The sequence below is a fragment of the Lutra lutra genome, chromosome 6 (assembly GCF_902655055.1).
Source record: "Lutra lutra chromosome 6, mLutLut1.2, whole genome shotgun sequence".
NCBI classification, from domain to species: Eukaryota; Metazoa; Chordata; class Mammalia; order Carnivora; family Mustelidae; genus Lutra; species Lutra lutra.
In genome coordinates this window covers 152069114-152082957 of record NC_062283.1, presented here as the reverse complement: position 1 = coordinate 152082957, position 13844 = coordinate 152069114, and the positions used below count along the sequence as shown (strand labels likewise).

The window sequence follows — 13844 nt, the reverse complement described above, 5'->3', positions numbered from 1 at the left end:
AGATTACATCTCCACACGGCGCCGTGCACACACACCACGCGCACACGCTGGCAGGACTGAGGTCGGAGGCCACAGCGCGAGGACAGACTGACAGCCGCTCCCGGGCCACGCGGGCCTACTTTGTGTCCTACTTCCTCTTGGCGCTCACGGCTGGGTTTCACTTCGACGTTACACAAGCACGCTGTCATGTTATGTAATCGCGGTCCTCACAGACGAGCACCCGGCAAGCGCCTCCGTGACACCGAGGCAGGCAGCAACTGAAAAACCCGCACTAGAACCACGAGGTCTGCTCACTCACTGAAACCAGTCAAGTAGGTCTAGTTTACTCTTTATTAATAAAGGTGACTTTTAATAAAAAACAAACATAATTTAATTCAAATAAAAAAAATACAAACGTGGCACACAATCACAGCTTCACGTCCAGCCCGGGGACCGCGCCTCCATCACTCCCAGGGGCGAGGGCCAGCGACCCCACAGGCAGCAGCGGGCGGGAACGAGGCTGCCCACGGGCCAGTGGCGACTCTGTCCTACGGGGCTGTGAGGAAGCCACGGACGGTGCCCAAAGCTTGGCCCACAGGACATGGTCTTAGGCCATTACTACTGTTAAGGTCCAATTCGGATTTTAATACGATCGACTCACAGATTGGAAAGAGAAGCCCTGCTTGGTGCTTCCAGATGCGTTCTGGAATTAGTTTCCAGGCCTCTTTACACCCAGTAAATTACAACGATAAAGACGACAGTTTGGGACCAACAGCTTCTTCTGTGGACGGGGGAGGCGACCACGGATATTGCTGGCGACAACTCGTGGATTAAAAGTTGTAACGACCCTGGATTTCTTCAAAACAAGCAACACTAGCGCACACAGGAGTATTTAATATAACCTTAACGGTCTAACAACCCTTCCAGACGGAAGGAAATCCAAAATAAAGCAGACGTGTCACCTCTCACTTCCGCTAATAAGCTTCATGCCGCTCTGCGACCACGGACACCACCACCGACGGTCACGTATGCTTTGATCCTGGCTGGCTGAAGCCACACACACACGCGGAGCTGTGTGCACCTGCAGCTTTACTGAGACCTTTCAGGGAGCTAGAATACTCATGGTTTCCCGGGTTCGCTCCTCGAAATGAAGCAGAGCTGTCGGTAATCAACTTCCACAGACAAATGTGTAGCCAAACCAAATTAAGAACAGTGTATCTTCCACACATGGCCTCAAGTAGGACGCTTTCGTTTAGTATAATGAAAACTTAATTTTTAAAAATATCTGCAGTCTTTTTGAAACACAAGGCACCAACAGGGAGCAGACATTCCAGCAAAGAGTGATTGTCTGGAGGAAAATAAATGGAAGTGATCAGAGTCCTTTGTCCTTTGTTGATGAGAATCCTTCTTTCTTTCTCGTCTACGCAACATCCTCCAGATAATCGGCAACGTCACTGCGCTGGGATGCGGTCAGGTCCTGCGTCAGGTCATCAAGCTTTATGGTTCAAAAGAAAAAGAGAACCAGTATCAGAATGCAAGCAGCATCATAAATAATCCTTACAACACGCCGCTGTAACTTAAGTAGTATCTTACGCTGCACAAACTGCTTCACATTCAAGTCCTCCACCTCTCCCTCTTCCCCCTATTTTGAAATCTGTGAGAATTACCAAAAGGCTAAGAGCAAAACCGCATTACCACCACCACCACAGCATGCTCAAACAGCCCGGCTGCAGCCCGTCCGAGGCAGCGCGCGGCGGTCTCCGGGGTGGGCACGAGGGGCCAGGTGGGAGGCAGACCGCGGACGCCGACCCCGTGTCGGGAGTTCTGACTCAAGCTTGCCCACAACCCTGGGAGGCAGACATTCCCACCTGCACTTCACAGACGCACCAGCCAGGGACTCAAGGCCAAGGCTTGCCTAAGAACCGCACTATGCGGTTGAGCACGGGCCGGGACGGTGCCGGCTCAGACATGCGGTGTCTGTCAGCAAACGCTGCCTCTCTCAAAGGCCTTCTCGCCTGCTAATCCCCAGATGGCCACAAGCACGGATTCCCTCCTCATGCTGGGAGGCGACGCTCACCTCCAGGCTGCAGCGACCTCTAACCCGAGATGCCCGAGAGGCCCTCGCCCGAACGGGCCGCAGCTTTCCGTGGGCACGACGGGAGATGCTGAGAGGCTCCCTGACCTCTCCTGTCTGACATACATCTCAGTACACGCCCCTGCCTGCCTAATAAAAAGGCCAAATGTGGCTCTGCAGGACGGACCCCTAACCATGGAGCCTGCATCCACTGTACCGTCCCCACCAGCCTCTGCACCAGCCCTGACCCGCCGGCGGCGATGCCGCTCCGCCTCCTCGATCACACACTCTCGTCCACGCACCAGTTTCTATCCTGCCTTCCCCAAACAGGACTCTCGCGTCCGCTGACTGCACTGCAGAGGTAGCCAGTTCTGACTCCAGAACCTGGGCCAGGAAAGGTCATGTCACAGCCTTCAACAGCCTTTCTTTAATTGCTGACCCTGTACAGTCGCCCCTAGCAAGAGACACAGGCACGAGCGGCGCTCCGCGGGCCACGGCCGCACCGTACTTTATCACTGGTGTTGAGGTCATCAATTTCCACAGAAAGATCCTCCTCGATCTCTTCCCCAATACTGAGCTCACTTTTCTCTGAGCGATGGCTGGTGCTAGTTCGAGAGAAAGAAAAGAAGAACGAACGTTGAAAATAAACATTTACATAAAATACAATAAAACGATACTCAGTCTCATGAATTTCATACGAATTGTCTCACTTGATCCTTAAAGTAACTTCATGAACCACAAACAGGCGCATCACTTTATGAGGTGAGAAGCGAAGACCCACAGAGGGGACACGGACACGAGGTCAGGAAGGTGCAAACCCAGATTTTTAATGTTTTATCTACTATGTCATGCCACTTCTCAAAAAATGCTTATTAGGGGCGCCTGGGTGGCTCAGTGGGTTAAGCCGCTGCCTTCGGCTCAGGTCATGGTCTCAGGATCCTGGGATCAAGCCCCACATCGGGCTCTCTGCTCAGCAGGGAGCCTGCTTCCTCCTCTCTCTCTGCCTGCCTCTCTGCCTGCTTGTGATCTCTCTGTCAAATAAATAAATAAAATCTTAAAAAAAAAAAATGCTTATTAACTACTGTTAAAAAATAAACATAAATTCCCAATTGCGGCGGGGGGGGGGGGGGGACCTCTGTCAACGTCATAAAAATTCTGACTCTAACTTCAAGTTTCTAATCCTCTCCGTAGCAAACACTATTTCCAAGCTATGAGGCACCTCGTTGGATTACACTGTCCCTACATATGTAAAAAGGTGATCTGAGACGCCACCTGCATCAGAACAGTAACTGGGGGGGCCATTCTTAAAACTCACATGTGCCCCACCCCCCCGCCGCCGCCACTGGACATGGGGAAGCACGTGGGTCCCAGTGACCGGCCTCCCCGGAGCTGCTCTGCATCACCTCCCAGGGCCTCAGCTTTACCCACTCGCCCCAAGCTTTCTGGACTGAGCGCGTCTGCTCACTCTACGGCCAAACTAGGACAGGCCTCCAAGCCCAGCGTGCAGATCTGGACAGACTGTCTTCCTCCACCTGCGATCAGCACGGACGGACGGGAGAGTGTAGCGCACTAGCACGGGCACGAACGGAGACCTGCCGCGCACCGTGTCAGAAACTGCCCGCGACGCGTGGGCCGCCCGCCCGCTCTCTCACCTGTTGAAGTCGTCTGCGTAGTCGTCCTCCTCTCCGGTCCCTGCCGAGTTTAGGAAAAGACACATCACATTCGTGCCAACGTGCTCCACAACTTACCTGCGACCACACACATTTCCTTCGGGAAAAACTACATTAACGAATTACATTGCAGCATTAAAAAAGAAGTCGCCAGGATCAGAAAGACTAGTTTTAACCATACACGATATGAAAGCAAATGACCAAATAAAGTGCCTAGGGAATAAAACTGTCATGAAACGTAGTTAATACCTGGTCTTTTATTCCAAGTCCCCCAAAATGTAATCCCATTGTATGTTTACTATTTGTAAAGTCATTTCAGATTAAATGATATTATATTCATGAAAAAAGCAAGTTATCACAACTGCTATACTTTTAAAGATTTTTTGTCAGAGAGAGAGAGAGAGAGAGAGAGTGAGGGACAGAGCAGGAGCAGCTGGGAGAGGGAGACACAGAGGCCCCACTGAGCAGGGAGCCCAATGGAGGACTTGACCCCAGGACGCCGGGATCATGACCTGAGCTGAAGGCAGACGCTTCACGGACTGAGCCCCGCAGCCGCCCCTGTTACCGACACTGTCAACTCCGCACAGCTCGCAGAATGTTTAAAGGCTCACGAAGTGTGAAGAGGCAGGAGAGCCAAGCGAACGGGAGCATCTCCGCGAGACTCAATGGGCTTCAAATCCCGGCTCCGGCTGCGAGGTGCTCTCGGCCCGTGGGAGAACTAGGTAACCCTCCTCGGCCGTTTCCTTGGCTGGGATGATGGCCAAACCCACACCAGACACGGGCTCGAGTCAGGATCCAGCAGGCGCAGTGCTGGGCCCACACCCTGTGACGCAGCCCGCCCTCCGCAGGAGGCAGCGGGACGCGGAGGCCACAGATGGGACAGAGCAGCGTCCCGCAGCGGAAGGCAGCGCGAGCACCTCTACGCCTTGCAAACCCCCCTCCTCCCTCCAAATCGCCTGAGGGACACGTGAGGAAAGCAGACGTGAACCTCGAGGCAAAAACAGAGGCCCACAAGAGCCATCCTGCCCAGGGACGCCCGGCACGTGGGAAACACATGGGCATGGTGCAGCCGCCCAAGGCAGGAGGCAGACCAGGAGGAGGAGGCCTGCTCAGCAGCCAGCTGGGCTTGGGGGGCACTGGTGTGGGTGCTCCTGAGTCCCTCCAAGCGCCAGACCAGACAGCATCTACACAGACGCATCACTGAGGGGTTCAAGCTCTCGGCTAGTGAGACAAGACGATCCTCTCCCACTAAAGCCATCATCACTTAATCCATTTGTCAGATACGTGTGCGACTCCCAGGGCCCCCGAGGTACAACCACGAGTAAGGGGTGTTCCTAGCCTCAAGGAGCCAACCCCCCAGTGGAAAGAAAGAGGCAACCAACAGCCAGACAAACCAGACGCTGTTCGAGAGGCTGGAGAGAACTTTCTGAGGGGAAACCTACAGAAGGTACCAGACGTACAAATTATGGGGGAAAGTGAGCCCCAAGAAGAAACACACGCAAAGGCCCAGAGACAGGAAGGGGGCAGTAATCTGGGAAACGGTGAGGAAGTCGATACATCCCATAGAGTGCGTCTGCGGACAGAGAGCGGAGACAAGACAACGGGCGAGTAGAAGGGCTGATGGGGGCCACCAAGGGCCTGGCAGGTCATGCTCCAGACTTTAGCCAAAATGCAAAGTGGGAGAGAGGAGTGGAAGAGAACAGGGAAGTGACGTGTGATTTCTATTTGCGTAACATCTAAGCCCTACAGGGACAACTGCACTGGGGAGGGCGCGCCTGGGTGCGGCAGTGGCTGCGGGTCTGACTCTCGGCTCCTGTTCTCAGGGTCGCAGGATGGAGTCCCACATCCCGCTCCACACTCAGGACAGGCCTGCTTGAGAGTCTCTCCTTACCCCTCCAGGCCTCCCACCACGCACATACACTCTCAAATAAATCTTTAAAAATAAAAAGGGGACTGCCTTTGCACAATCCGTCATTGATCTGAGCTGAAACCTCTCCCCTTGGCCCTGCCCCACAGGTGTTGGCAGAGAAGTTACTTCCTAGATGAGGCCTTTCCAGAAAGCCTAGGCCAGGGTAAGCCCCCCTACCACCCACTTTCACACCAGTGCGTATGGACTCTCAAAACCCCAGGCATCCGTAGGCACCCGTCTGATGCAGGTCATCCCCACCAGAACCCGAGCTCCACAGGGAAGGTCTGCGGGGCTGCTGCTCTCCCCAGGCCCGGCACACGGAGAAACCCGAGATTCACGAAGACCACCCAAACATCCCATTGCCAAGCGCTCACTACAGGCTAAGCCATTTCAATTGTGATTTTATTCTAAAAATGATCGCCCTCAGACAACCAGTGCTAAAATTAGAAATCTAGTTACCTAATCCAAGTGATCCAATTTTATCACTGACCAATTTCAGATCTTTTAAAACTGTGCTTCCTCGTTTACCTGTGAAGGAAAAATATTCACATTAAATGGACTTTTAGAACACAACAATCTCTAAACCGCGTCATTTCTCTTCAGCCTAGGGTTTATGAGTCAAACGTCCAAACCAAACACCAACAAAGAATTACAGGCTCTGATGAGCGATGCTGACGTCAAGCCCCGCAGGCCCTTGTTCCCCACACGCAACACCAGTCGTCACCGGCACCTGACCACCAGACTGTCCTGCGCCACCGTCCACAACAGGCCTTGCCGGGCAGGAGTTCATTATCTCACCAATTTTACTTTCCTCTGAACTTCTCAATGTTGCTTTAATTGTTTTTCTATTTACCGAACTGACCTCACTGGTTATGGTTTTTCAGTCCCAAGTGCTCACTGTCCTGTCTACGTGTACAGTCCCTGACCAGTGTTAAGAGTGATGTGATCATGCCAAGCTAGACTCCCGCTGCAGGTGACGAAGAGCGGGAGAAAGCACGAGAGGGAAACTGATGGGGCGCACTGGCAAACACTCGGCAAGGTTGCCAGAGGGCTAAAGGCAGCCACACGTCACCTCCTTTGCCTGTCCCGGCAAATCCTACCATCCCAAAACAGGACACGAGAAAGTTAGGAAATACTGGAAAATTATGCAAAATCACACCACGATTTCCTAATAAAGATGTGCTTTTTAGAAAATGTTCTCAAAAGGGGCACATTTATACCCTGGACACACTGTCGAGGAAATACATTCGCTCTGATACCGTAAATGAGGCTCGCCCACACACGTCCGTGTTTCAGGCTGTGCCTGCAAATCCTGCTGTCTTGCTGCCGTCCACATGCGGGGAGGGGGCAGGAAGGCAACTGTGGCCACGGCCATTCCACGTCTGCCTGACACCACACCTCTCTGCTGCACGTGAACACGTACGACAGAGCCACACTCCAAACAATGAAACCTTACCTGTATGCAACAGAGAGAGCTAGAGTAGGAGGCTGAGCAAAGTACGTCGGAGAGAGACAAACGCCATGTGACTAGAACGTGGGAAGCAGGTGATGGGGATTAAAAACCGCTCATCACGGTGAAAAAGTAAATCTACAAATTCTCACACGCACACACATGCACACGCGCACGCACACACGCACGCACACGCACGCACGCACGCACGTGATGCCAATAACCAAAGTAGGAAAAAAAAGATGTCGGACGCACATCACTGAAGACCAAGTATTTGAATGTTCCTATGAATGATACTACATTACTGTGGTATCACGGACTCTAGAAAGCAAACTCTTAAAAACTGAACTGAATCCTACTGACATCAGTCTAAATGTCCAACAAGAGAGAAATGACTTAGAAATGTTTACTGTAAGGCAGCTAAAAAGTCAGATTCCTAAAGGTATTTTGATGGCACAGGAAACACAACACAAAACGAAGCAAACACGACCGTTTTGGAAAGTGATGAAAAGGACCATCGCTGGTCAAATTATGGGCTCCTTCGGCACAACAGACGACCACGTGGTACTTCGTCAACCACGAGAAAGCACGTCCTGAGCCCTCCCGGTCCGCGTCTCCAGCAAGGAGGCCCGGGGCTCCCAGGCACTCACTCTCAGAGTCCTTCAACGAGGGCGCTCCGGCGAGCGAGCTGAGTCCGCTCTTCAAGGGGGGCGCGTCGGAGAGCGAGGCGAGGCTTCCTGCGTGCTCACCAGGTTCACTTCTCCTAACAAGAAACAAGCGCGCGGTTAGAGGCCGCGCTTACGCTCTGCCACTAGGACACCAGCGCCGCAAGCACGTACGCGCAGCGCTGGACGGACGGCCGCCCGCTTTGCAGACTCCAAACCAGCACGGACGCCCGCGAGGCCAGGCAGGCTGAGCAGCATCACGAGTCCACGGCCAAGCTACCGGTGAGGCGCGGCTCGCTCTCCAACTGCACTGCCGTTCGTGGTCTCCGTGTCCGTGGTTTGTACTGGGAGCCCCTTCCAGGGCCCGGCAATGCAGGCAAGGGTCAGCACGGGAGGTGACCGGCTCAGCTGTGTCATGTGTCAGCCCCAGCAGCCGACCTCCCCAGCCGCCCTGTGCTCCGCCCTCCTGCACATCCCTGCCGCCGCTTCCTGCCTCCTGCCCTGCACCCCCACTCAGGCGGGAACCTTCCCAGGCTGCTGCTGCACACCTTGCTCCCACCCGCCCATAAGTGCGCCCACATGCTCCCTCCTTGCAGCAGACAGCCTCAGCAAGGGGGCACCCTGCACCCCTACACACAGCACCGGGGGCCAAAGTCTCCCCACCCCCGCACATCACCCCCTCTCCTCTAAGGCCAGACTGTTCTCAGCGGACGCACGCACTGCGGTTTCCTCCGCGCTGCTCCTCCACAGCCCTGAACAGCACAGCCCACCAGGAAGGCACTCACCACCTACAATGCCCCCCAGCCTTTCCCGAAGCCTCTCTAATACTCTGCTACCTTGTCCCCTTCTCCCCACCCCAACCCACGATCCCATCATCCTTGCCTCCAGGCTGCTATGTGACATGGCTGACTTTCAGAACTTAGCTTAAGGTCTCACTCTGGCCTCCCCCTTCCAGAACTCCTCTCCTCTCCGTCCCTTTCCTTCCTCCTCCTCCTCCTCCCCTCGCTCACCTCCAGGGGCCGCTCACCTCCCAGGTGACCACTCTGGGTTTTCGGGCAGTAGGATCAAACACGGGGACTTATCCCCTCATCCCTGGACCCCTCCCCCCGCCCCACAGCCGGCTTCACCTCTGCGTCAGCAACCTTCCTACCCCGACCCATAGACGTGCGTTCTAGACCGTCCCCTGGCCCACCGCGCAGCCCCTCCTCGCTCTCCACCCTTCACCTACAGCGCTGTTTCCCACCGTCTGGTCACTCGGCTGAAAACCCTGAGCTGCCCTTGATGTCACTTTATTCTCCAACACTTAGCAACAAATCCTTCTGGATTGAACCTCAGAAGACATCCCCAAACCACCTGTTTCTCACCACTTTTGCCATCAACACTCACCCGGAGAAGGCTGACAACTGCTGGAGACCCAGCAGCCCAGTGAGCTGGTCACTGTGCGGCTCAGAAGCTGGGGCTCCCAGCGTCCCCGCAGGGCACAGCCACGCTCCTGCCAGAGTCAACGCCGTCCCCACCAGAGCCCATTCCCACAACCGCCCCAGCCGTGCTCTGACCTGTCGCCCCCCTCTGCCTGCTGCTCGCCCTCCAAGAGCTCCGCTGTCGTCCTGGCTGCCTCTCTCACGAACTTGGGCTCTTGGCTCCACCAGCCCCTAGAAGGGAGGCACTCCCAGACCTGATCCCTGACCTCGCCCCCGGCCCCCCACCCCCGGGCCTGTCACTCCAGCCGCACCCACCCCACAGCATGCGGGGGCTCTCGTTCTCGTTGCCTCTGTCCACAGAGTGCAAGCTTCTGGAGGCAGGGCTCTGCCCGTGCTCTGCCCGTGCCGGGCCGCGCCTGAACGCACCTGGCACGCGACGGGCCCGCTCAGTCTACACTTCCCTCCAGAAATCCTGATTATCTAGTTTTTTCCCCAGCTGGAATTGTTTCACAACATAAAAGTCTCTAAGGACAGAAAATGAGACTTACTTATTCCATAATTACAGAAGCTTTAGCAGCTCATTTTTAAAATATAAAATATTAAGAAACTGTATTTTTAAGCCTCTACTTTGCTAATCCAAAACCACAGTTTACTCACCAACCGTAAGTTTTTTCCGGTTTAGGAATGGGATCGTCGAAGAAAGAATCCCCTTCCATATCATCTTCGTCTGCACAAAGACCGGCTTTGTCTTTGACATCTAGACTTTTGTTACTTAAGAAAGATCCAATTTTGGTTTCGTGGGCCAGCAAGTGGAGGCTGCTTCTGCTCTTTGGTTCTGATGAGGAGACGCTCGTGTCACTCTGACTGGTATCACTGCTGGCCTTCTAGAGAAAGAGAATGGGAAAGACCGGAGGTCTTCTTGGTGAAATAAACATGAGTACGCTATTTTAAATAGCAAATGTCACGCAAACATACGCAGATCTGTGTCTACACGTGCAAGTGTGGGGGGCGAGTAACTCCAGGACCTAACAGTCTACCTCCAGTTCACGCACAGCCAGCGTCTGAAGGAGAGAATGTTGACAGTGCTGTTTATGCCATCCTGTCTCCCACCCTAACTGGAAATACCTTTACCTACAGCATTTATAAACAAACATCCCCACTTAAAATTAACCTCTGCATTTCCTCTTAGGTGCACATCACTCCTTCGAAAATTATCTTAAAAATTAGTAAATTTCCCACTTGCAGAAAGGAGAAGGCATTACTAGGAACGAAGGAAGATCAGTTCCCATAAATGAACCAAGTATTAAAACAAAGTGTCCGTCGGTAAAAACAGCAATTTTCCACCCAACGCAAACACGACAGGCATCAAGGTGAAAGATGTGGCCTTGCTCACCACCGTCCGAGGGCACACAGGCTGCTGAAAGCACTGGTCTGAGTCAGACTCTCAGCTAACTTCCTCTCGTCCGGGCACCCAGGCAACACAGAGGGCTCCGGGCCCCTTGACTCTGTCCCGCTGATCTGATGACAGATCTGTGTTCTGGACACAGAACAGGCCGGTGCATCTCTTGCTGCACGACAGTGAGTTACCCTCTGCTCGGTCAAACTGTCTACGTCAGTGACAGACATGACCGCAAACACCACCAACCAGGCTGGTCACAACAGAGGGCGCAGACGCTTCTGGAGAGCCCTCCCGTCTGCCCGCAGGTCATGTCCTTCTCCCCCTCAACAGTGGCTGAGGGTGCGGGGGGCAGGCTCTGGCTTCGCCGCGGACACGGAAGAGGGGACATGCAGACATTTCAGTCCCGTGCCAAGGTCCCCAGAAAGTGAAAGGGTCTGGAGCTTGGCTCTTAACACCAATGTCACACTATTCAGCTGACTCATATGAAATTGCAGTTTCTGTGGGGGTTCAAACGGATGATTTCCCCAGCCTCGGCCTCGCACCCAGGAGAGGGCCGTGTGTGTCCGACACCTGGGCTGTGTGAGAGACTCTCTCAAGAAGCGCGTGGGGCAGGCCAGCCTTGCCTACCACTAAGCACACAATCCTAAGGAACTAAAGGTTCACAGGTACGAGTGACCCCAAGATTTCAAGCAGAGTCATCTTTTCCAAACCTGACCAGCGCTGAGAGCTGAGAAAGAAGGCATGTGCAGCTGGGGAGAAGATTCTGGAGAAGACACTCCCCGAGGATGGCCCTTCACTATGTGCAGACGTGGAATGGGGCATGTGTACGGAGACGCGGGTTTCTCCTTCCACACCGGGCAGCGGTCCGCTGAGCGGACGGCAGGCAAGACTATGCTACAGGGCCTCGGGGGCCCTGGACACCGCTGCGTGTTCCGGAAGTTATCAGTCTAGAGCAACCGGTTTTCCTAAGGGACACGTCTGGAAAAATAAACACCAAGTTACCATCCCTTAGACGACATCGGGTATTTTCAGAGGGCGGAAACATTTTACAACTTCCTAACGACTTTCTTGAAATTCTCCGGTATGAGCAAACACAGAGAAGCCCCGACCATCCACGCACTCCTTATCCAGGCCCACAGCAACCTGTACTTACACATGTTGAACACTGGATTTACATCTTTTCAAAGACCTATGCATTTGGAAATATAAACCAAGTCTTGTGATATTTAAACCCATTTCCAATTACAGAGATCTACTCTCTCCTCAAAACACTCCTGAGAAGACGGAGGACAGACTGGTGTGAAGTAAAGTGTCATGTCCATGAAAAGCAACTTTACAAAAACCGTGATTATCCCAATAAAGTCGGCCTTCCCCGTGAAGTCACACACTACCAGCATGACTTAAGTCCCCACGATGAACCATCTAAACTTGTAACTAACATTTACCCAGGACTAGTTTGGACTGATTTCAGCAACAGCCCTGCCAGAGGAACGAAGGCTAATTTGAGGAAGACGAGTTTCATGGACAATCACACTCCCATGTTCAGCAAAATATGTATTTTGAAAAACAAAAATCAGTTTGTTTTAAAACTCTAGTTCTAGGTACCTACGGAGTAAAATTTAAAAACACCTGATCTGTTTTGGAACTCTTCTCAAAATCCATTTCTAAACCACACAGAACTGTGTGCTTCTAACTATGGCTATCTGTTCACCGAATGGACTGCTACTCAGCTGGGTTACTGAGAATTCCCTAAACTGAATTCCAAATCAGTTTTAGGTTAGGAAAAACTCACACAAGAGAAAGACTTATCAAAACATCTATAAATTAACATGCAAGTAGTGTAGAACTTCAAGAGCAATTTCCAGGCAAGAAATCCAAATCTTTTGGGCAATAAGAAGTCAAGTCACAACATAAGCCCTGGAATCTGTTTTAAAAACCTTCAAAGCATTAAGGCATTGTCTGGGGTTTGTTTTTTTTTTTTTTTTTAATTTATTTTCAGCATAACAGAATTCATTGTTTTCGCACCACACCCATGCTCCATGCAGTCCGTGCCCTCTCCAATACCCACCACCTGGTTCCCCCAACCTCCCACCACCCCACCTCTTCAAACCCTTCAGATTGTTCTTCAGAGTCCATAGTCTCTCATGGTTCACCTCCCCTTCCAATTTCCCCCAACTCCCTTCTCTCTAACTCCCCATGTCCTCCATGCTATTTGTTATGCTCCACAAATAAGTGAAACCATATGATAATTGACTCTCTCTGCTTGACTTATTTCACTCAGCATCATCTCTTCCAGTCCCGTCCATGTTGATACAAAAGTTGGGTTTTCATCCTTTCTGATGGAGGCCTGATACTCCATTGTGTATATGGACCACATCTTCCTTATCCATTCGTCCGTTGAAGGGCATCTTGGTTCTTTCCACAGTTTGGCGACCGTGGCCATTACTGCTATAAACATTGGGGTACAGATGGCCCTTCTGTTCACTACATCTGTATCTTTGGGGTCAATACCCAGCAGTGCAATGGCAGGGTCACAGGGAAGCTCTATTTTGTCTCACCTCTTTGCTTCCAACAGCGCTTAATTCTAGCTACGCAGATTCTCCCTGACTCTCAGCACCAGCTTTTCCACAGCTCGGCCAGAGGGAGGCAAGTAGCTAACTGTGTGTCTAAGACAAGAACTTGCCTTGGAATTCACCGCCTGGACAGCCTCACAGGCCTCAGCGATTAGGGTTACAGAGTCCCCCCGGGAAGACGAAGCCCTAACGCCCAGACTTCAGAGCGCCCCTCACTTACACACAGTGTCACGACTGATGCGACTAGTTACACTGGGTCAGGCTGCAGGGGGCAGGCCGCTCCCCCACTGTGCCCGGTGCCCAGCAGGCGAGGATGCCCGGGGAGAACACAGGTGAACAGGACGGCGGGGATGGGTGAAGGGTCTACCAGGCAAGGGACGCCTGGGACCGTGGGCGAGAGACTGTCCCCCCAGCCCGCAGGAGGGACAGCCGCGCAGATGCCTGACCTCCAGCCTGCAGCTTCCAGAAGCATGGTTTAGGTTACCAAATTCGTGTACCTTTTCACAGCCCTACGTACAGGTGTTTATAATGAAGAACTAGAACCTATGATAAAGTCGGTCTTTTCAGAAAACCAAGAGACCGACTGAGTGGCACAAAAGCAGACATTAAATCCCTCAGACCAATCTCAAGGCTAGAACTTCATGGTGAATCAGTGCAAAGTTGCAAGAAAGCTCGAGCATATACATAACGGTCTACAAGTCCAC

General features: G+C 52.8%; 1 protein-coding gene across 3 annotated transcripts in view; it reads right to left on the bottom strand.

The window, feature by feature from the left end:
- Positions 1-316: 316 nt before the first annotated feature.
- The window catches only part of CEP43 (centrosomal protein 43), a 30622-nt gene continuing 17094 nt past the window's right edge, over positions 317-13844 (bottom strand). For 2 of the 3 annotated variants that reach the window (XM_047733590.1, XM_047733591.1), the window contains 6 exons: positions 9826-10052; positions 7733-7845; positions 6092-6160; positions 3706-3745; positions 2562-2658; positions 317-1474 (listed from right to left, as the gene is read on the bottom strand). In XM_047733590.1, the coding sequence (XP_047589546.1) occupies positions 1400-1474; positions 2562-2658; positions 3706-3745; positions 6092-6160; positions 7733-7845; positions 9826-10052 (621 nt within the window). In that variant the 3' untranslated portion in view covers positions 317-1399. Of the gene's footprint in view, positions 1475-2561; positions 2659-3705; positions 3746-6091; positions 6163-7732; positions 7846-9825; positions 10053-13844 lie in introns of all 3 variants that reach the window. The other variant, XM_047733592.1, reaches the window with a different exon arrangement.